This window comes from Opisthocomus hoazin, chromosome 7, assembly GCF_030867145.1.
Source record: "Opisthocomus hoazin isolate bOpiHoa1 chromosome 7, bOpiHoa1.hap1, whole genome shotgun sequence".
Classification (NCBI taxonomy): domain Eukaryota; kingdom Metazoa; phylum Chordata; class Aves; order Opisthocomiformes; family Opisthocomidae; genus Opisthocomus; species Opisthocomus hoazin.
This window is the reverse complement of record NC_134420.1, coordinates 34,974,410-34,997,713: the sequence shown is the minus strand read 5'-3', so window position 1 is coordinate 34,997,713 and position 23,304 is coordinate 34,974,410. Positions and strand designations below refer to the sequence as shown.

The following is a 23,304-nucleotide window of genomic DNA, read 5'->3' as shown; positions in this document are numbered from 1 at the left end:
TTTCGTGCAGTTCCTGTGGCTGAACACAGTTCAGCAACCACTAGTGCAGAACAAAGATATGCTCCCTGCCTGGTGCCAAAAGTGCCATCAAATGTCTGTCCTGCTTACACGTACCAAGCACTAAACACCATTTAGCTTGGCCCAGCGATGTCCCAATTTTCCACTCCTGGTCCTGCATCAGGGTGCAGCACTCTTTGCTCTGCACGGCTAACTAGCTATGGCAGGAGGTAGCTTGGCCCTCCCAGCATCTAGTCCAATTCAGGAAACAGCAGAAGGGAACGTGATGGTCTCCCCTCTGTATTACAGCTTTCAGTCTCCAGGAACTTAGGGGCCATCTGCACCCTAGTCTGTATCCACCATGGCATGCTGAGTACAAGGCACTGTAGGAGAGTCTGCCCTTTCTAATCTCCTAAAACTCACTTACTGGAGGTGACACCAACATTATATATGATGTTCCTCAGCTTTTCTTATATTTGCATTACTTGCCAGTCCTGGCTCCTTTCTCCAAGGACTTTTAAAGCACATGAAGCAGAGGTGCGCTTGGAGGCAAAAACACAAAATTGAGAAATGAAGGAGGACTAGAGAAAAAGGAGATAAAAGATGTATATACGAGTATATGGAGAGGAAAAGAAAGAGAAAAGAATATGAAATTCCATCTGGCTTCTTTCAAGAAAAAAATGGAGGCTCGGTCCTATTCCCAGCTGCGCAAGTCTCTATTGTTTAATGAAGAATCAGTATTCAAAAAGTGAGGGCAGACAGCCCCACTGTACAATACCCAGTTGTTCTCCATCCTCCCAGGGCATGTTTGATGAATTCAGTCACTGCTGCTAACCTTAGGCTGAAGAGTGGATTGCTCTGTCACAGGATGGCACAGCTTACACAGGGCCAGTGCCAAAAGCACTAATTTCAAGACTGATGTCTTCTAGCATTGGTCCGATAGCGCAACAAACTGCCATGCCAATACCCAGCACCCAGAGCATCCCCTCTGGGATCTGCAGGCTGCAATTAGCAGGTGAATGTGCCACCTTCCCTGGGGCTAATGAAGGCAGCTCAGTCCCTACTGATTGCCAATCAATAGCCACTTCCCGTCTCTCCCTCTCAGTTTCTGCAGTAGCGAGTGTTCGTAATCAGAGTGGCAGGCTGATAAGATACTGTTATCAGTGCACGAGCAAAATGGGATTCTACATCTAATCTCTGATGTCACATTTCCAACACTTATCACTGAGATTTAACCTCTCCAATGACTGAATTACGCAGCCACAGCTGCAAGACTTGCAAGAAAACCAATGGAAGAGCCAAATTCCTGCTCCCACTGAAGTCCAGGGAGAACAGGAACAACCGCAGGAAATGCCCCTGATGGCAGAAATTACCAGTTACTGCATCTTCTCATTGCTTCCTATGGTTCTTCCAACTTACTGCAAGAAACAAGAATGCAAGTGCAGCTGAAGGGGTCTAAACTGACATTTTATTCCATTTTTCACAAAGAATCACCCCCAAAAAATTGAGGTTCCCAAAGAATCTCTCTCACATTCATCTTCTGGGCCTGTGAAGTCTCCACACCCTCTCAGCTAGGAAAGGAAAGTCCTTCCACTCCATAGGGGACTTAAATATTTCAGTGCCTACTTGCCCTTCAGTCCTGGCAGACCTTGGTTACAATCTCATGTAAATAGCCCAATTTCACGGCTATTTACTCACACGTCCTCATGGCACATGGCCATCTAGAGACACCTGGACTGCCTGAGAAGGGAAGCTTTAAATAAGCTGCCATGACTGTATGGTTTCTGCTCTTCCAACCAATCGAGTCCAAACGATGTGGAAGTAACTTTGCCAACAAAACAGCAAATATCAGCAAAGAGATGGTTAACACAACTCCTTCCAGCCACTCTAACTGCAGGAGTGTTTCTATCATATGTAAGACGCTTGAGCTAAGGCCCTCAAAGGACTACTCTATTTAAAACTGAATGTTAACAGAAAAAAGAAGAAATTCAACCAGACACTAGGGTTGAAAGACAGTCAGGTTGGCTGTCGTGTTACTCCGCATGAAATACATGATATCCAAGATCAAGAAGATGGATCTTTTCCCCTCCTTATCATTATCACTTTTTTTGACTATTATTTCTGGAATGTTTGTCCCACGTTTTCTCCCTTTCTGCCAAATCTGCTACAACACCAGTATCTGGAAGAGAAACCTGCTCTGGGTTCACCACTGCTGGGCCTCAGCCAGGTTCACACAACAGCATAGCCCAGGAGCACTTGCTTCTGTGCCCACAACCTCAGTGTTGGACGGCCTCTTACAATTTAGAAATACCACCCGAAGGGCAAAGCAACAGATGACCAGTGGAGTATGCTGCTGCATGTCCTCAGCCATTTCCATTAGCCAACACCATCTGTATACAGCTGTGTAGATGGAAAATCAACAACAAGTGACACATATCACCCATAGCCACCATGCAAAGGGACATCCTCTAACGCTGCCCAGGGGGTTCAGCAAGGAGGACACTTGCTGGACTGGGATATAAGCTGCTACCATAGGGCTGTGCTCTCCCCAGAAGCTCTGCTATGTGTCTAGTAACCAAACGCTCAACTGGTCAGCATCTAACAGCACTTGCCTGTTTCAGATAGAAAAAATGCACAAAATGGACATTGAGTAGGAAATTCTAGCTCACCAGCTTTGCCTGGACATTCCCCAGAGCAGGGAAGAAGGTGGGCAGCCCAGAGACATCTTCCCTTGACATTCCAGTGCGGTCCAGAGCTGCTTCCATCTGTTACAGGGAATAAACCTCTGCTGCTGCCTGCAAGATCCAAAGTCAGTAGCAGTGACTTATCGGGCTAATATTTAAATGTGTTGTGCTGCTGACTCACATCCACAGGGACCATCAGGTCCATGGGGTCTCACAGGGCCCACCCTGGGCAGCAACAACCATTGAGACGGGAACACCATGGGGGCACATAACTTCTGGGGGTCAGTTACAGAAGTGCGCTTAGAAATTCGTAGTTGAACATCAGCATTGTGTAGGTGTCCAACACTGTGGTTTTTCCATTGTGTTGCTGATATTGAGCCTCCGTATACAGTTCACTGATTGCTGGCTAATTATACGTCACTGATAAATCAACGCACCGCTTCAATCCGGATTCGGTTTAAACTGCACAAACCAAGCAGTTTTTCCCCTGCAGCACAGCTCCTTCCTCGCAGAGCCCCTCCCAGCCAGCTGGCCCCCAGCCCGCATTGGGGCAATAGCTGACCCCATCCCAGGCACTGGACCTGCATTTCTCTTGCCCAGCTTCCCAAGGTCCCTGCTGGCCCATTTCTGCTGCATGCCGAGGACCCTCTGGCCAGCAACCCACACTCCAGCGCTCCAACCTCCCCCTCGGACCACGGCCCCCATGGGCCCACTAGGGCAGGGCTGCACGTCATCCCAACATCCCTGGCATGGAATAAGATGCTGAACTGCTCAGGCCTTATGTTGATTCCTCAAGGCTGTGACTAGAAACTGGCTACCTGTTAAACCTCAAAGCACTGACTGCTATATTTTCACTCTGACAGACCAGGCAGCTTTTTAATCCATCTTGTAGTCACCTATCAAGGTGGTATCTCCCCAGTCTGGCTATAGTGATGCTACAGGAGAACAGGTCAAAAACCAAGGTAAACAACACCCACTGCTCTCTCCATGGCCACCAACTCAGTCATCTCATCACAGGGAGCAATCGGGTCAGTCAGACATGATCTGCTACTGTATCTGCACCTAGAAATAGCACAATCTAACATATATCCACTCCAAGTTGGATGTCCTTTACTGTAAAACAGCTTTTCCTTGTAGGTTCTCAGGCTGGTCAAGGCTAAAAGCAATTTAAAGTTGCTAAGAGACACTAATGGTCTCTGGAGCAAGGCTTAGGCAAGTAATGTCTTATCGCACAAGTTGAGATGGGCACATACCCACGTCACAAGCCCTGCCATGAGCAGGCTGTGAACGAGACACTGCCACCTGTATGGATGGGTCTCCAGGCTCCACAATTCACAGAAGGACTCACCAGGGTCTGGGGGAAGGTCCTTACTGGGGACAGTACAGGCAGCATGAGCGGAGGACACAGTGGCACCACCTCCTGCCCACAACATATGTGGTGTGCACATGACAGAGAGAGGGGCAGTGTGCCCAGGTGTTGCAAAGAGGTAAAAACAGATTGATGCTTCCGCAGCTGCTCAGGGGTTAGCAAGAGGTTGATGCTTTAAATGGCAGGGCTCTGGTGAGACACCACATCCCTGCAGGAGCCTCGCAGCAATAGCTGACATTCAGATCCAAGCGGGCTCCTCAGAGAGGGCTGTGAGAATAGCAGTGTCACAGTATGACATAAAGCCCACCCACCTATATCTGCTCCCAAAGAGGGCTGACGTGCCCGACCCGGGCACAGCAACAGAAGCATCTCAGAGGTGGCCCTGGACAGGCCACCCGAGGGAGGCTTTGTCCCCAGCGCCTGGAGCTACTCAGTGGCCATGCAGGAAGGCAGGCTATGACTTTCACAGTAGTGGTGCTCTTGCTGAAGGAAAGTGTGCATTTTGGGTCCCTGCATCCCAGCTGTGCCAACCGCGCTGCTCTCCAGAGTCTGTGTTTTCAGCCGAGCACCACAAACGCTCCCTGATCACCCTCCCATCACTGAAGGATGCTCAGTGCCCAGGCACTCACACCTCAGTCACTGCAGGCTCCCCTCCTCCTGGGACAGGGACGCTGCTGCCAACAGTGCCAGCCCCAAACCTGCCTGACCCGGGCACCCCGCTGCCCCAATCACCCCCTGCCCTGTGGTACCACTGCTGCTGGCTGCCGAACACAGTGTGCCTACAGGCACTGGCTTTTGCTTGGTAGACAAAATGATCCTCCTGCCCAATTTGTTGAGCAATTTGGGACCCCCACTCCATATGAAAGGAGAAATATAAACACAAAACGCCTTTAACTGGTACAAGAAACTGCCCGATGTAACCGAATAATATTACCCTAACATTCCTCAGGCACTCTCCATGCTCTGTCTACTGGAGATCAGATAACCTTGGGCATGCTACTGTCCCACCACCTTCTTACAGAAAAAGCACGTAACTGTTTCTAAGACGGAGTGAAACACAAGTCAGCTGGTAAAAGAAGTTTCCCCAGGAACAGAAAACCAAGGTGTTACTCCACAGCAATTTCCTTGTGCAAATGCAGGTAAGAAGTGAGTCACTCCAGCGCTGTGGTGCGAACACAATCCTAATGCAGCCAGGGAAGAGCCTGCCACAACTGTTTGCCCAAGTCTCTCTCCTTTTCTAGACAAAGATTTGGTGCTTGAGAGGCACCAGGATTTACATGATGGTTCAACATTTTCTTTCCTGTCAAATCTCTTGCTTTGCCGCAATTTTTGGAGTTGGGGATCCTCATTACAGATACCTAGATGCCAAGAGCAGAGAAGACGTGCATGGGGGAAGAATATTGCTTCTCTCTTCACTCCAAGTCATACTCAGAGCTGCCTGAAAAAGATCAGATGGCTTCCCAGTGTGACCTGAAGCATTCACTGGAAATGGGTAGTGGGAGGAGGTAGACTCCAAAATTCGATGGTTTGGGGTTTTTGTTGGGGGGAGGGCAGGGGCAAAATAGATACAGCAGCGAAAGAGCAGGAAGCAGAAAATAGCTCCTCCTTCCCTTGGCTTGCCTCAGCAATGCTGAAAGTTTGTTCTCCTACTAGTTAGTGGAGAATGAACTAGGAGATACATTTCAATCCACCTTCAAGATACCCCCACTGACTGAAGTCCTGGTAGAAGTACTGGCCTTGCAACAAGAAACCAAGCCCCAGCCCCACATTAGGGGAGAAGACCAAGGCCCTGTGGTTCTCAGCAAGTAACTCTCATCCATTTCTTTTTCTCATTACAACCACCTTGTTCTCTATCTGCCTTTCTCCAGAGTCCTTAGCAATTCACAGCTAAGCTCCTTCAAGTCCTGGACATACCCACACCAGGGCTCTGCTGGCCAGCGATTCCCTGTGTAACTGTCCCCAAGGAAAGAACAATGCCATCTAAACACACCTCTGTTGCTCCTTTGGTGATTCAACCCCAAAATGCCAGTCAAGGACGTGCACCGGGATTCAGATCCATTGCCTTCAAGGTCAGCACAGTGTTCTCCTGCCGCCTAACGAGAGCAAACCTCACTCGCCTACTGCCTCCATTACCTCTCAAAGCTCCCTTCCCTGCCCTCTTCCCTGCTTCCATCTTGTATTCCAGAGGTGTCCAGCTCACCCGGAGCTCCGGGTGAGACACCTTGGCACTGACAGCCAGCAACACAACAGTACTCACAGCAAATACAATCTTGTGACAGATAGATAGGTTTAACTATTCATTTGGGGGGACAAACCTTCTGGGATAATTGTCTGAAGCTGCTGAACTACAGGAGGGTTGGGGGCACGGCATCGCCAGACCTGTATGGACTACGGGTATCCTTTGACCATGAGGCAGCCAACACCATTTCCCAGTGGACTTCTAGTGTGGGGAAAGAAATTCCTCCACGTGATTTCTTTAGGTCCTCAAAGCCACTTCAAGGCCCCACCCTGCCCTCCCTCTCTGGTTTTCTGCAGACTGATTTAAGCAGATACCTCTGGTGAGAGTTAATTGGAATTTCAGTATCCCGTGGAAGTCCCTTACATGGTGGTCACGTTCAGTTTTCCTCACTTCTAGCCTCAAAATGTTTCAGATGCTGTGATGCTGCGTTTCACGCCAGAGGTGGCTGCATTTCAACAGACCCTACGATTATTTCTCTCTCCAGAGCATATCAACTTGTATCAAAATTTTACAGGATACCAGCAGGAAGGTAGGACGCTGCCTATTGCAGAGCTCAATTCCTTCAGCACGCTCTGTACCACAGGCTATTACTACCTAACAAGGGGCAAAAAGACAATTTTAAAGGATTAAGGAAAACTTCCCATCCTTCAAAATTCCTAAGAAGCTTCAGAGACCAAACCAGTCAAAGAGAATGGTGAGGGTGGAAGTGAGCAGACTCGGGCAGAGTGGTCTAAGGGTTGGGAAGAGGGATGCGGGGGGGCAACGCTCACGTGCTGCTAACAGGTTTATTCCGCTGGCAGGGATTCCCTTCAGAAGCATTTGGGTAAGTGCTGTACACCGCCGAGTTCAATCTGCGCTAAGCAGATTAGTTCCTTACCGGTGAAAGGTTCTGGGCAGCAGCAGAGAGTTGCTCACCATGTGATACGAGGGGGCTGTCATTACGTTTCATAGACATGATATAATTATATGCTCCCTGGAGGGTACTTCTAATTGAATTATAGGGTGTCTCACAAGTATTCTGGGCAGTGGTTTGAGGAAGCTCTTGCAGCCCAGAACAAGATAGATATACCCTCTAATTCCATTAGATGTACCCTCCAGGGAGCGGGCTGTTACTCTATGCAGCAGTTCGCTTGAAAAAAAAATCATCTGCCCCCAAAACTGGAAGGGAGGTGCCCTTAGCAGAAGTTTGTTGTTGCCGCATACATGTCCCTTGGGCCTCTCCTCCACAGCTCGCAGCCCTGTGAAACTCCCTCGCCTGCCACCCGGGACAGACCTGCAGCGCAAGGGAGAAACCCCTCTGCAGGGGCTGTCACCGTCCCCTGCCCGGTGGGTGCTGCGCTCCCTCCCCAGCGCAGAGTCAGGAGATACGGCACCGCAAGAGGTGACACTTGCTAGGCTACATGTACAAGGGAGGTCTCAGCCTCCTTAGCAAAGGCCCTGAGAAGCGGTCCCTAAAGGCAAGGCATTAATAATCTCAGGCCAGGCCAAGCAGGGGCTCCAGCTGCTACAGCGCACGCTGGCAAGGTTCACCCCTCAGCCTGCCTACCCGTTCGTCCTGCCTTCAAACGCACCCAGGCTGCGAACAGCTACCCTGGTCCCCCAGAGACAGCCAGAGCGACCTCGGGACAAGGCAGCTCGCTCCCCCGAGGCTGGCCATGCTTCCACCACTCAGGCATCCAAAACAATGTTCCCAGGGGCCTATTTCAACCCTTCGATTTTGTTCTCTGTTCTAGTCCAGACTCAAACAGTTTTTCCTTGTGAACTAGATCTTCCCAGGGCAGCTGCATCACCAGGCTTGCAAAACCAGCTGCCCTGCTGTCAGTATACTGGGGACTGGTACCCTTAAATCTCTGGTAGCCACCTCTGTACCGTGGCACCTCATACCCTCGGGATCCTGGCCAGCCAGAAGCACTGCACAGGGACACATGTGGGACCTACTGCTCACCACAGAGCTCAAGGAGGAAAAATCCCCCACCTGTCCACATACTGATGCTCTCCCAGCACCAAAAGCAACGGCTCCTTTGCTCTTTACCCTCTCCTCAGGGGACTGTGTGCCAGGGAAACCACACAGCACCTCTCCTCTCCTGCTCCAACACTGCTGTCTATAACTTACTGTCAAACCAGGCGAGATGTCACATCTGTTATGCCTTTTTTTGCTGCTCTGTACCACACAAAGAATCGGATAATCAGGCACCAGAGCCTGTTTTTTTTCAGTCACCTCAAGGGAAAGCCAGCACCAGCTGCCCACCACAGAGTCTAATGACCTACTGAAGCTGTCATCAGCTCTGACTCCCACGTCTAGCACTGCTCCATTTGCCAGGCTGCAAAAAGAGCAAGACAGACAGTTATGCCAAAAACTTGCTAATTACAGAAAACTAAGACCTTCCTATAGGACAGGCACCACGGTCGCCACTGAGATAAAGCACACACAGCTCCTCACGCTTCCACGGTGCTATAGCCTCGCACACCAGCAGTAGCCAGGCATCTGCTATGCCCCACCCTGCTACAGCTTTCAGGTATTGCTCTGCAGGATACAGCTGATCAAACCCTGGGAGCCCGGCTGCTAGGCAGGCAGTTATTGCTCATAGATAGTCTGTTCCCTGTTGTTTTGCATTATTCACAGTTCTGCCCACCTCTGGTGGTGTCAGCTAATGGGACACATCTGGGGAAAAACGGCCAATTCACACATTCTCCCTCCCCAAGTCCACTACAGCTCACAGTAGTTTTCTCTTTCTATCTAAGCTAACCACAATCCACCCCAAAACAAAGAAGCATTTCTGATGTCTTAGAAAACAGAGTGCTCAGTGCTTCTTTAGCACTTACAATACGCTGGTCCTGGCACATCTTTGCTAAACAGCATCATGGTCCAGTTCTCTTTACTGAGGGAGGTGGTGACAACAGTATTAAGCCAAAACTCTCAAGTAGATGAGGTAAAGGAGAGACCAACCCAGGAGGGAAGACAGGTAAAGCAGAGGTAAGCAGAGCAGAATCTCTACATTAAATATTGGTAGATTTATCATGCTTTTTTCTCTAAAGGATACAAGCAGAGCAGCACGTCCGTCAGGTGGGGATTTTTATCAGGGGAGGACCCATTTGGCTTGCTTATGTAATTCTTACCCCACTTCACTTTAACAACATACTTTTACACAGAGTACCAAAGGGCCACATCAGCAGATAAATCATCTACGACACGCTCAGCACAACAGCCACAGCACAGGCAGAAGCAACTACTCCTGGAAACTCTGTTTGGAGAGGCAAACAGGGGAAGAGAGAAAAAGCCTCTTTCCTCCCCAGCACCTACAAACACTGAAGGAGGTCTTCCACTATCTAACAGATGGACCAGGAGATCAGAGCCACGGCTTTTCCTCACAGAGAGTAGAGCATTAAGCCCTTCATACCCAGCAGGACTCCACACCAGCACCTGCAAGGACAGCTGGAGGATGTAGTGGAGGCTGTCAGGGATCTGATACCCAGAAGAGGGTTTCCAGATACTGCAGTCCAGCTTGGGGTTGCACCACACTCCACGTGAGGCTGCTCAGGCTTCAAGGCAGCTCAGCAGACGTCTCCACTGGCCTCCTCAGGACAGGTCCTGCAAACCCTGGCAGAAAGAACTGGTCCTATCTGATGTTCAGACTTTCACCCCGCTGCCCTTCCAGCACAACCCACCCAAAGGGCCCGACACGCCGAGCAGCCAGGGCCTGCTCAACGCCAGGAGTGGCTTCAGCTGAAATGCCCGCAGCAGTACGTGCTGGCACCCAGGCAGAGACTTCAGGGCCCTCATCTGTCAACAGCCCATATGCTAAGAGAGCTGTAAATATGTACCAGTCTACACTCCTCCCAGCTTTAAATCTGCTGCTTTCATTGAAGCTAAACAGAGGATGAACTTGCTCCCTGGTGCTGCTATCAGCTAGCATAGCAAATTCTCTTATCACCTTTTATCTTGACACAAGGTAAACAAGAACCAAGCCACACTGCTAGCAACAGGTAAGTCATCTCTTATTTGAAACAATTGCCACCCTCCACCACCATCAGCTGCTTCTATTTAGCCATGACAAAAACATGCTGGAGAACCTCTGGCTGGGGAGATTTTAGACTCTGCTGTTCTCCTCATCTCATCTAGGAAAGGATAAACCCATATTTAACTGGGAAACTTTGCTGGCAGTGTGACCTGTTAGAAGCCACAGACACATTACAATGATGCTGTAAGTCATGTTCCCACTGTGGGTTAAAAAAAAACCCAGCATGTACTTGGAGTGATATAAGGTCTATCAATCCTTGCCACCAACATCTCTCATACCCTGAAGCTGCATCATTCAAACTGTGCCTTCTCCCCCTGCTTATAGGTGGGAAACAAATATGATCTGTGCCTCTGCAAACCTGTGTGTAAAGGGCATGATGTCTAAGCCACTCATCTGCAAAGGTGCTCCACGCAGTAATGCACGAGTCTGTACAAGTAAAGGAGGCAAAGTTCATCCAAGCCACAGTAAACTCATTTTATCTTGGTCAGTTCCGGTCTGTTGTTTGTTTTTAAACTCAAAATTTGGTTGTGCCATTTGGAAGGATGAACTTCCCTGTGTTTGCTCTAAACTAGCAATATCACTGCCCTCTCTGATACCTCCCAGAATGTTCCTTCCTAGGGCCTCCTGCTTCAGGAACCTGTGAGCTTCCCAGAGGCTTCTCTGCTAGATCAGAGCACACACCATCTCTGAAGAGTCTCTCTCTACCACACGCCTCTCTTTTGAGCTGGGGTCCCAGGCCTCCCCTGTTTAATGCTGTCACAGAAACTCATACAAATTCCTCCTTTGATGGGCAAGAAGTCACAGTATCCAAGACAGGATGTCATTTGTCCTTTTTTGTGGACACATGGCAAGTATGTCCCCCAACACCTGCCAACAGGACTATCTGGGAAGGTAAAGGTCAGCTCAGGGCTTCTCTTCTTCCCAGGATGGTGCCATGGTCTCACATTTCTGCAGACCGATTTTAAGGAACAGCCACCTGACACCTCACACTAATTCCCCACAGGTCACAGCACCTAGACCTCACTATGGCACTACAGCAGAAACCCAGAGCATGCCTGTGTGCATGTAAAGGACTTCAGTAAATTAGAAACCAGTATTGTTAAGAACACTGACATGAGGGTTTCACAGCAAGAAGCAAATACAACAGCCTTTCACCAGTGGCAACATAGTGGGGAAAAGTTTTTTTCAACTGGAGGACAGCTGCTTCTGTTTTCCCTTAACCTGAATTAAAACAGGAATCAAGAACTTCAAATTTACGTGAAGGTGCAGGAAGAGAAAGCCAGAAAGAGCTTACCCACTAACAGAAACAAACTGGAGAAGAGTATGGAGGATTAAATTTCAAGTTCAATCTCAAGAGGGCTCTAATGGGAAGGAAGCATGTCCTAAGAAACGGAAACCATCAGCCCCACACAACAAATTCTCATTACCTGGAGTCCCACTGATTAGTCTGAATTTTTTCAGGGCCCAGAGCCTTAGGATAAGTGCATGGTGTATGAAAGCTGTTCAACCAGAGTTCAGACTAGATTACCGAAATAATTGTGTTATGACCTCGGTCATTAATTGGAGTCATCACAGCTGATATAAATAAACCAAGGTCTGCAGATGCAGCACACCTCCATGTCATGTTGTTGTGGTTTGGCATCCGCTGGCAACAAAGAACCATGCAGTTGCTCTCTCACTCCTTCCCCCTCCCCAGTGGGATGGGGAGGAGAATCAGAAGGAAAAGGCAAAACTCGTGGGTTGGGATGAGAACAGTTTAACAGAATGCCAAAGGGAGAAGAAAATAACCATCAAAAATACTGATTAAAAAAATAGGCAGCATGCAATGTTCTTACCAGCCGATCCTCAGCTTGCTCCTGCACATCCCCCTCCTTCAGCCAGCTCCCCACTTAAATACTGAGCATGGCATCACATGGTCTGACTGGCTGTTTGGGTCAGCCTAACCAGCTGCTTGTGAAAATTAACCCTGTCCCAGCTGAACCCAGGGCACGTGTGACCAAAATTTAATTTAGGAAAATGAGCATCTGAAACCACAGTTACTGTTGACAGCTTGGGGGAATAGTGGGATATTGCAGCTACTGCCTGTACCTGTACCAGCCTGACTCATGGCGGCTGGAGAGAGGTCAGTGAGTGTGCATAAATTCGTTGTGGTCCTGATTAACAGGAAATTACAAGCCTGATATACACAGACCTTCTTCTGGACAGAGCACAGGCCAGCAGTTCAGGGAGATCAGTTTTATTCCTGTCTTTGCCTCTGATCTGCTGGGTAATCCAGCGGGAAGAGAACTCACTTTCTCTGTATTTTTTTTCCCCATCTGCAAAATGGGAATAAAGTCTCTCAATCTCCTTTGCAAAGCACGGAGATTGACTGATGAAACACCATGCAAAAGAGCTAAGTATCATTAATAGCACTCCCCTCAGAATGCCACAACCAAGACTGCGTAGGTGATCAAATTAAAAAGTTAAGCTGACAGTTTCCTCAAGCGCTGAATGGCAAAAAGAAATGACAATTAATTACACCATCCCTCAGCATGACATCCTTCAAACAGACAACCGCCATGCACTTTTCTCCACTATCACCTTCACCAGATCCGCTGGGGGAAGCCAACACAGCCACCACAGCAGCACCACGAGCAAGGGATTAGGGCCCAGGCACCTTTGTGTCCAAGCACGTGTGGACAGGCGAAGAGAAGGAGGACAAAGGGATCCTGACCTTCCCACCAAACCAGGGTGGCACAACACGCAGGAGAGAGTATGGTGGCTGCCTGGGACAGTTGTTAACCACCCGCCTTGGGGCACAGCACTGGCCTGGGCTTGACCTAGATAGGATCACCTCTGGCACAGCTCTGCCCTTCACATGCATACACAAGCGCACACACCATGGGCCTTCAGGCATTCTTCTGGCAGAGGGGCTCAACAGGAAGATATGCACGTGGCTTTCCAGTGCTCGGTGTCATGGCAGCATTTTGGAAGACCAGACCCACCAAGCTAAGCACACACTCAGGGACAGCCTGAGCCTCCCGGTGACTGGGTGGAGCAGCCACAGCCATGCACGCAGTGGCCTGGGGGCTTCTCCGGGGAGAAGCAGACAAGCAGAGGCAATGTGCAACTTGCACACAACATCCTGCCCAAATCCTAAGAGGAGGAAGAAAAAAAAAAATCTCACTTCCTACTGAAGCAGGCTTAGTATGTTTGTGTCCAACAGTCTCCATACAAATGGAGAAGACAGCCCTTCTATTACCGAGAACTCTGCCTAACACACCCAGACATAAGTGACTGTAGGCTTCCACGTTACCAAAGTTCAGCCCTGATGAATTTGCAAAGAAGCTTTGCAGGCCATTTAATACCAGTTTAATACCACAGCACCTCTCAAAACCCGGTTCCTTCCTGAGCCACAGGCAGCACTCTGAGAACTACGGACTCAGGGCAGACAGCAGGCAGCCTTCACCCTGCAAGTAATTGAGCAACAAAGGCAAGCAACAAAGTAGATCTCTTAGCCTAAACCTTAACTCCATATATAGCTGCTGCAAGTGACATGACCACAGCCAAACTTTTCACTTTATTTTCTAGCTGGCATATCAATTAGCTACTGGTAACTGGTGCATCTTCCTAAACTTACTAAAGGAAGACCTAGACAAATTTCCATATGAATTTTAACAGTTTTAAACAGAGGAAACAATTTAAACATAGAAAATGTAAATTAAATTTAATGATTTGCTGGGAGTTTCCTTTATTATGCAAAAAGAAAATACTTTAAAACCCAATTCACTTCTTGCTGCTGGCTCTTAATGGTTTCTTTATTGCTTAGACATGATAAAGCAGCTGGATCAATCATTCTACATTTTCATACCTCTAAGAACCTAACATTTCTATTAATTGATTTTGTATGGAAATAAAAGTGTTTGGTCACCTTGCGAAAAGAAAACAAAAAAAAAACTAAGTTTTGATTTTTTGAGATTTTCCTTTTAGTCAACGAGAGAGCTCGGATTCTGCTTCAGCTGCTTAGGTCATATCTGACCCTCATTGTAGCAGGAGTTCAGAAATAACAAATACATTGAAAGAGGCAGCATAATCAAATATTTGAGACCTGATCAATTCCCTTCTCAACCAATGACAGCATTCAAGATTACATGACTTGATTTATAGTTATCCAACACCCATACACATCCATACACACACACACGCCCCGCATGGGACCATACTGCAGTAATAACGGCATTGTTTCAAGCCTCCTCATCTCAGCCTGCTTTCTCTGGTGCTCCCATCCAAACATGAGTAAGGAAACTTTGACCGTGTTAGTCTAGAAAGAATGACAGAGGCAATAAACAAGACACGGTGGCAGGATCCATTTCCCTCTCATTCTGTAACGTTTGCATCAACTCAGGTTTTTTTAGTCCCACATATATTAGGGAAAGCCTCTTAAAAACAACCCTGAGATAAATTTAACAAGATAAAATACACTAAGTGAAGACCCTTGGCCCTGGGGATTTGGTTGATGGCAGTGCCTCTCCTACGGTTTAATCTCAAGGATGCTGTGTAACCCAGCGCCCCTCAGATTAATCTAGCCATTGCTACACTTAAGGAGGCTGACCTACAAACTATTTACAGATCACCTGCCGCTGCGGAATGCAAGCTGAAGTTTTTTAATTTTTAAACTGAAGCTTTTACTCCAATTTACACTGATCAGCGCTTCTTTGTGGCTGCAGTTCTGCGGATCCTTAGCATACATTCATAGCCACAGCAAAGCTTAGCACTGTCTGACACATTTGCAAGATGCTGTTAATTCACCTCCTTCCTCCACAAGACAAAAATCTTTTCACAGTGGCTCCATGAGGAGAATGACAAGGTTAAAGCAGTGAGGTAGGAAGGACTCCATCCATGAGCAGCTCCTACACCAGCATGGAAACTAGAGTCCAGCTTTCACCTTTCCTAAGTGAGGACCTAATCAGCAGGCTGAGGTGGGGAGCATGTAACTTCTCACTGCTTTCTGACCCCCTGTCCTTAGCATTATCTACCGACCATCTTAGCCTTCCTGCTTTTCTCTCTGTTCTGTACCAGGCTTTGTGGATTCTCAGTCCCTGCTTCACTGTGTGGAGGACGTCAATACCTTGTGGTGGATCCCCTTCGGTGGCAAGGCATTCGAGAGGCAGCGCCTCAAATATTCAGCCAGGCAACCCTCTGGCTATTTGGTGACCCAGTATCTTCATGCAGCCTTGTACCAAGTGATACCATGACCAGTCAGTCATATGCTGTCCTCTGGGTCAGCAAACCTGCCCCAAACACCCTATCCACCCATCTTCCTAAACTGGGCTCACCAAAACTAGATAGCATTTGTTGGAATAGTAGCATTATGGGTCTGAACTCCAAATTCAGACCTGAGTTGCCACAAATTTGTTTGCAGCCTAAATATTCACTCAAAATTATTTTTCTGCATTCAGATTTAAAAAGCAAAAAAGGAAGGAGATTAAACTCACCCATTACTACTTCCAGGTTTCTACAGCTGCTTCTATCTGCACCTCAGAGAAGAACTAGCAAAGTACAGCAACTGACTTGTGTTCACTGCATTTAAAGGCCAAGGGCTGATTACTGAAAACTACCTTCACATGTTTCCAGCCCAAAAATCCATTCCCAGAAGACCTGGAGATTTAATATGAAACCCTGTAGTGAATACAGGCAGCCTGCTGGCTGACATGATCTCCCTCCTTGTTAGGCTTATTAGTTTGACTAAGTTTTATGTTGAGCCAGCTACACTAATTCTAGCTTCAAAAGAAATTAATCTCTGCTAGCCACATGGTCTCCATGGCCACTGTGGCTAGCAGGCGTTGTTCCCAGCAGTCTTGTGATGCAGAAGTGAAAGTCTCTTTAATGCATTACGTGTGGGCATAGCTTTAAGTACACCACAAATGTCTCATCTGTGCTCTAGGGCATCTTCTCTGGGTCACAAACCACAGCACTAAGCAACCTATGCATATTTGTTTTCTGGACTGCCTTCATTTTCATTAGAGACTGTCCCACAAGGACACATATGGTCCATGCTCAACGTGATTTGTTTTAACCCAAGCGAAGCAACTATTTGGGTATGCTCTGACCTTCTGTCACACTTTTCAGAGGCAAAAAGAAGTCTTCCATCAGCCGGAAGATGAAAGCAAGGGAGTACAGTCTGGACTAAGATGACTCATGGGCTTATTCTCTGGTACCCTAAACCTGCTGGCCTTTCACCAGTGGGTCTTTTACTAGCAAGAAAAGTGTCTTTCCTTCAAGACCTGGCTAAAGCAAGGTAGTACCCATCAGATTGTAGGTAGTCTACTCACAAGAGACTGTAACTACACAACTGACATTCTTCTTCACTTTCTCTAGCAAAATCAGCTTGCAGCTCAATTAAGGAGACTAACTTGCACGGCCCATCTCCCTGAGAAGGCCCAGTGAGGACAGCTGATCCTCTTCCATCTCTGATAGTGGCTAAACCCAGCCAACCAGGAGCTGCTCTTCCTTTAACAGGAAGAACACGTACTTATAATCAAGCATCAGGACTGTGGATATTAGCTGGATTAAATGGTTTAGTGGGCTAAGGCAGAAGGTGCTATTGAATTAGGGCATCCCTACTCCATAGCATTTAATTTATTAACATCCTTTCGGGTACTGTATTGGGAGGCTTGGTACAAAGACTTCCCTTCTCTGATGCCAGTTACAAGTCTGCACAACTCTTCCTTTGATGGCTCAAGTGATTAGGTGTTAACAAGAGGAACCTAGGCACTTAACACTAGGGAGTTTTAGCACCAGGTTCACAACCCCCTCCCTCTTCCTACTCAGCTAAGGGATTTTTCTCATTCCCCACTAACGTTAACAGCAGGTACTTAAAGCAATTAGACATTATCGCCTCTCTGGTCTTTATTACTTCCTAGCTTCATATCAGCTACTTTGTACGCAATAAAAGAGCTGAATTAACAGGACTGGTGCAGACTATTCTGCTTCCCTTCTTTATTCTGTATGAAAACACTGGGTCATGGAGCCACATGGACAGGCTGTGAGCTGCAGTGCTTTAGACCGTTATTGCCAATTGCCATGGTATTTTACAAGGGGAAAAACCACAGGTAGTAAAAGAACAGACACAGGGAGATCATAGAGAAGGTGATGTGGGGAATATGGGTAGACCATAGGGACATACAGGCTGGAAAGATTTCACAAGTCCAGCAAAACAGCTTGCAGCTGTGCCTATGCTGTGAATTAGCTGCCACAGGGACCTGCAAGTTGCACGGGCGGCCTAGGGATGCAGGTATCATGCACTGCTCCTGTGAAATTAGAGCCCCATGTATACTGAGCAGCTCTTGCTTGCCTGGGAACAACTGTTGTAAATTTTTCATCTAGGGATTGCAGTAAACTCCTGTGCGCTCTACGTTTGGTGTTCAGAAAGAGGCTTTGCCGTGTTTGCCCAGCCAATTCAAAGCTTGCCCTTTTTCTTCTCCCTCTACCTTAACTCTCCATTAACTCTTAGGTTTAGTACAGAACCTCAGAGAATTATATATTTTCCTCCTATCCCCCCTCAAGTATTTCTAAGCCTCATTTTGTCATTCCCAAAAGGGAAGGGACAAGAGCTTTGAGCTCTTAAATCCTGCTGTCGGTTCTTGCCTGAAAGAGGTAAATAGAGAAACTGAAGGAAAGCTGAAGAAAGGAGCCTGTCCCTTGTCAGCAGTCACCTGTAATGGATGCAAAATATGGAGTTAAACACTGAAACTAGACTCGGGAACAAAAACTAATGGGGTACTTACACAGTTTCATCATTCTTGAACTCCAGCTCCCCGTAAGTGTCTTCAAAGTCTTCTCCACCTCCTTTTGCTGTCCCTTCCACTGTCCTAAATGGCACTATGACTGTACCCCGAGCACCTGATGTCCTTAGGACTTTGACTTCCATCACACCAATGCTCTCACTGACATGTATAACATCACACTCAAATGTGAAGATGCCAGCATGGTCATCATCCAGTATAGTCACTGTGGCCACACAAGGAGAAGCCAATATGGCCTTTGGGTACGGGGAGTTACTGAGCTCCGAAGGTTCCTCACTCTCCACCACACGGAGGTTACTGAGCCGCACAAAGAAATGCTCATCTTCCTCAAAAATGTCATCATCAATAATTCCCACTGAGAACTCCTTCTGCGTCTCCCCCGATTTCAAGACAACAGTCCCCTCTGTGAACTCATAGTCAGCACCAGCATTGGCAGAGCCATCCTCTGTTTTATAGTCCACATAGATGGTCTTGGACACGTCCCCTCCTTTCCGCACCACTGTCAGGAGAACAGCACCGCAGTTCTCAAGACACTGGTAGGAGCACGGGTCAAAATAAATCTTGGAGATGAATTCCTCAGGTTCATCTGGCCGCACCTCATGCAAGCTGGTGCTCTTCTTGGCTTGCTCAGCTGCATGCTTCTTCAGAATATTGCCAGCTCCCGTCATCATTCTGGTAGCTTGAATGCGATAAAAGGCTCTGCTCTTTTGCTGATGAGACAAGGCATAGTAGTTAGCCATCTCTACCAACTGGTCCAAGTCCTTTTCTGGGTGCTTTTGCTTCAGGTCCTTCAAGATCCGGATCATCTCTTTGCGAGATTCATCCACCTCCTTGCCCTCCACAGTCACTAAGTTTCCATCTAGAAAGTGAGAGTTCATCATCTTGCCATCCATCTCAATTCCCTTAGGGTGATCACCTTCTGATTCTATGATAATGCCCCTGTGCTTGTCCGTACGGTACTTTTTGTGCATATACTTATAGAAAAGCAGACGTCTATCTGCTATCCAAGCCAGAAGGACGCAAAGTGGAAAGAAGAAAAGTGTGAGCAGACCTTCCCAGACCTGAACCACACCTGGAGAGAAGACAGCAAGGATCATGTACAACCAGATGTAAGCAAAGATGCTCCATGCAGCTGTGACAAAGAAAACCCTCAGGTGTTTTATCTTTCTGGTCTCCCCATCAGGGATCACATAGACACAGATGGCAATGATGATAAACATATTGAAAGCAGCGCTGCCAACAATTGTAGATGGCCCCAGGTCTCCAGCTATGAATCCATGCCCACACACTTCTATCAGAGACAGAAGGATCTCAGGAGCAGAGGAGCCCAGAGCCATGAGGGTCAAGTTGGAAACAGTTTCATTCCAAATCCGAATGGTGGTCGTCGTGGTCTCTCCATTGGGTTTCTTAATTGTGATTTCTTTCTCTTGTGATGTAATGACCTCTATAGATGCCATGAAACGATCTGCAATGATGGAGACTCCAAGGAACATGTAGATCAGTGCTACAAAGTATACAATAACACGGGCAATTTTGTCCCCAAGGGATGGGTTTTCTGGGTACCATATTGGCAGGATAACACCTTCCTTGCAGTCAAAAGATCCTGAACACGAGCTGTTTTGTACTGAACTGGTTGAGTCTCCCGTCAGGCCAGCATCCACCTGCAAACCATGCAAAAACAGCACAAAAGTAACCAGCCCAAAATGGAGGAAGGCCGAGGTGACAGGCTGCAAGCTTAACCACGCCATACACAAGATGCAACTTCCACTGTGTAGATCCAAAAAGGCCGAGAACCTGAAACAAACAAAACAGAGAGGGGGGAGGGAAGCATGAGACAAAAGGAAGATGCAACATTTACCCAAATGCACTTCAGTATCTCACCACTGAAGAGTACTGGTAGAGATGCAGGGGTTGTCTCTCTGTCACTTTGAAGAAGATATTTAGCAGGGACTCTAACAAACTGCAGCATTTACATGCCCAGCAGATGAAGATCAATTGCTAGAAAAGTAACTCAGAGGAAAAGTGTGTACATACACAGTAGCCCCACGCTTGACCTACAACATGTGCAACAGGAGTACTGAGTGCTCAGCTGCCACTCACCTAATGGTGCTATGCTGTTCCCCAGCACATAGCACTTCAAGCACAAGAAACCAAATCTAAAGGCTTCCCTGTCTCACCACCCAGGGGATAAGACAAGCCAAGGAATCACTAGCAACACAAGAAGCACCATTAAAGGCCAGTGAGCAATGTCGAAATGATGTCAATTTGTTGGACATAATTTGGTTACGAATTGCGTAGTACCTCGGTGGCCAAACCATCCCCACATCCAGCCCCTAACAATAACTCTGCAGCCCCTTCCTAATAGGCTGCAGAGTCTGCAGAAGGGTCCTAGGGTTCCCCTGAGCTTCTGAGGTACAGGGCCTCCATGGCAGGAGGTAAAGATATCAGCCCAGAAATAGGGCAGAGGATTCATGTGCTCGGCAAATCGCCAAAGGCCATTTTTCACTAGCCTTTCCATTGTGATCTGGACAACCACATTTTACATCTATAATCCTGCTTTTAAAAGGTCACAGAAACCTAGAAAACCTCCACAGTCAGAAAAAGCTACGCTCATGAACCCAGAAGATAGACCAAAATGCACGTACCCACCAAAATGCATGTACCCACCAACATTCCCTCTGTATCCCTAAGAAATTGATATATTTTCCAATACTCTCTAAAATGAACGTAATCTCTTGCCTAAAATACCGCGCAAAAACAAAGGAGCTGATCGATGTATCACGTAGATTTGGAATATCACTGCCCAATAATGCCTTCTGTTACTTCTGGACTACATCACTCTAGGGCTTGCACCACTTAAAATCGTATTCTGAATCCTTCACATCGTCACAGATCACACTACTCTTCTTCCTTTCTAACAAGCTACTAGAAAAATTTGGTCTCAGGCTTAGCTGACAAATCACATTTGTGAGTCCAAACATAGCCAAGTACCTCATAGGAAACATCAAACTTAATAGCAGCATTATCTACAGCACTTGGATGGTTCAAGAGCCTTAACTCCCACTAACTTTCACTGAGGTTTGTACTGCCAAATCAGTAGGGCTGGGATTCATTTCCCCTACGGTAACTATCTAAATCTGGGGCAGTAAGTTAAATGAAGTCACTTAGGCTCCCCCTGTGTAGTCAGAGGAAAGAGACAGTCGCTTCCAGGGGACGATGCTTCCTGTCCCACCCTGTTCTCACCCAAAAGATGTATTTGACACACACATCCCCAGAAGGGAATTTGTCCCTTCCCACCTCTCTCCGTGGTCTATAGAGGGTGCTCAGTCCGCCAGTCTAGAGCAGGTGCCTAACCTTCAGATAGCGGCAGTCTGAAGTGATGAACTGGCCCCTGAACACTTGAGGAGGTCCCTCCCCTCTACCTTGCACTGTAAATATTCCAGGCAACATTTTAATGTTATCAGCACTAACAAATGCATCTCAAATGGCTATTTTATCATCATGTTGTGTCGCCTGCTTCTTTCCAAAAGCGTGTGCCATCTTCCCAACATGAACAAAAATGTTTTCAACTTTCAGATAAAAATCTATAAAGACAAGCGAAACAGGCAGGAAAGTGTGAACAAGGACTGCAGATGAACCAAACCGCTCCTGACAAAGCACGGCAGAGGGGGGAGAAATGATTATGCAGTATCAGAATCACAAATCCATATCGGACACCCTTGATACGAAAAAACAATACACTTCTTCACGCTACCCGGACTAATTCAGAAGAGACAGATTCTCCCACATTAGCCTACTTTTCTCTCTCCACTGCCTACTTATCTGCCTGCCTGCCCTAGCCCTGGTGCCTGACCGAGCCCCCGGCGACCAGAGGGACCTCAGCCCCAGGGAGAGCTGTGAGCCAGCCCCAGCCTTTGAAGTCTTGCTGCCTGCTTAGCTCAGGGTCACCAGGAAGACTGAGCTACCCAGCACGTACAACTTGGGTTTGGTTTGACACTGCGTCTTCCCTCCTGCTCCACATGGTATTTTACCAGATCTCTGACCACAGGAGAAACCCCTGTTGTTGGGAAACCCCTGACAAAGGGCCAGTGAACATGTGCAGAGGGACTATGAGCAGCAAGCCCAAGATCTCTGGGCTGCAAGGTAGATGTGTGCACATGCACAGTAAGGATGACGCGTTCCAGGCGCCTCTGACCCAAGGTGCACACAGAGACCAACTGCACAAGCACAGCAGCTCCAAAAACACCCTGGGCACATCAGATCATCCTTTTCTGTACTGCAATTGCTGGCAGGTATCCACCAACCTCTTAACACTTCCAGCTCCCAGCTCCTACTTAACTGTACAGCAGCCAGTAGGTGCTGTGTCTTCCAAGATCAGCCATGTAGAAACGGCTGACAGAAAGACAGGAGCAATTTCAAAAACATCTACGTGACTGAAGAATCTATATTTGGTTTCAAAAATTATTTAATAGTCTAAGTATCACTTCAATTCAGAGCCTTGTCTAGGAATAGTACAATGACTAAACTGCCCCCTGAAATAAATCACTGCTACCACCAACCTCCCTCTCTGTGGGACAACCACCTTCTGTAATTAACAGTATCTGCCTACCTTCTGTAATGCCGTGATGGTTTCTACTGCTAGCCATTCCTCAACACGCTCCAGGACCTTGCCAATCCTTCTTAAATTTTTAATTGGATTTTAAGCAGAGCGTAATTTTAATATTATTCCTCAAACTAATCGTATATTATTTTAAAAAAAACCTCTGCCAGGGTAGCCTCTGTTTATGTGTTCGGACCTCCAGACTCAGGCTATGGGTTGTAGACTAAAATCTCAGAATTCTGGGAATGCTTATCTTCACTGGTTTTCACTTGCTTTGACAAACATTTTAACGTTAAGTGGAGGTCACAATCATTTTCTAAAATGATACAACGACCTGATCCTGCAATTCTTTGACACAGACAAAATTCCCCAGTGGGATCAACAGCAACTTTGCCCACAGACACACTGTCTAATAAGATCTTAACATGTGTTCATTAACATGAAAGGCATTAACCTAACCAATCTGAAAAACACAGTGAAGCATTCTTGCTGTCACCCTCTCCTTGGGAACTGGTGCAAAAGTGCTTCACCATATAGAATAAAACTATTAAATTTCAAATCTGCTATTAATAAAGTATTGAGGTAACCGCATTAACATTCAGATGTCAGAGA

At 47.3% G+C, this 23,304-nt stretch overlaps 1 protein-coding gene across 6 annotated transcripts in view; it reads right to left on the bottom strand.

Moving 5' to 3' along the window:
- Window positions 1-23,304, bottom strand: part of SLC8A3 (solute carrier family 8 member A3) — a 122,812-nt gene that overhangs the window by 82,365 nt on the left and 17,143 nt on the right. For 5 of the 6 annotated variants that reach the window (XM_075426120.1, XM_075426123.1, XM_075426122.1 and 2 more), the window contains exon 2: window positions 18,075-19,886. In XM_075426120.1, coding sequence (XP_075282235.1) covers window positions 18,075-19,840 — 1,766 coding nt within the window. In that variant the 5' untranslated portion in view covers window positions 19,841-19,886. Of the gene's footprint in view, window positions 1-12,143; window positions 12,211-18,074; window positions 19,887-23,304 lie in introns of those variants that run through there. The other variant, XM_075426125.1, reaches the window with a different exon arrangement.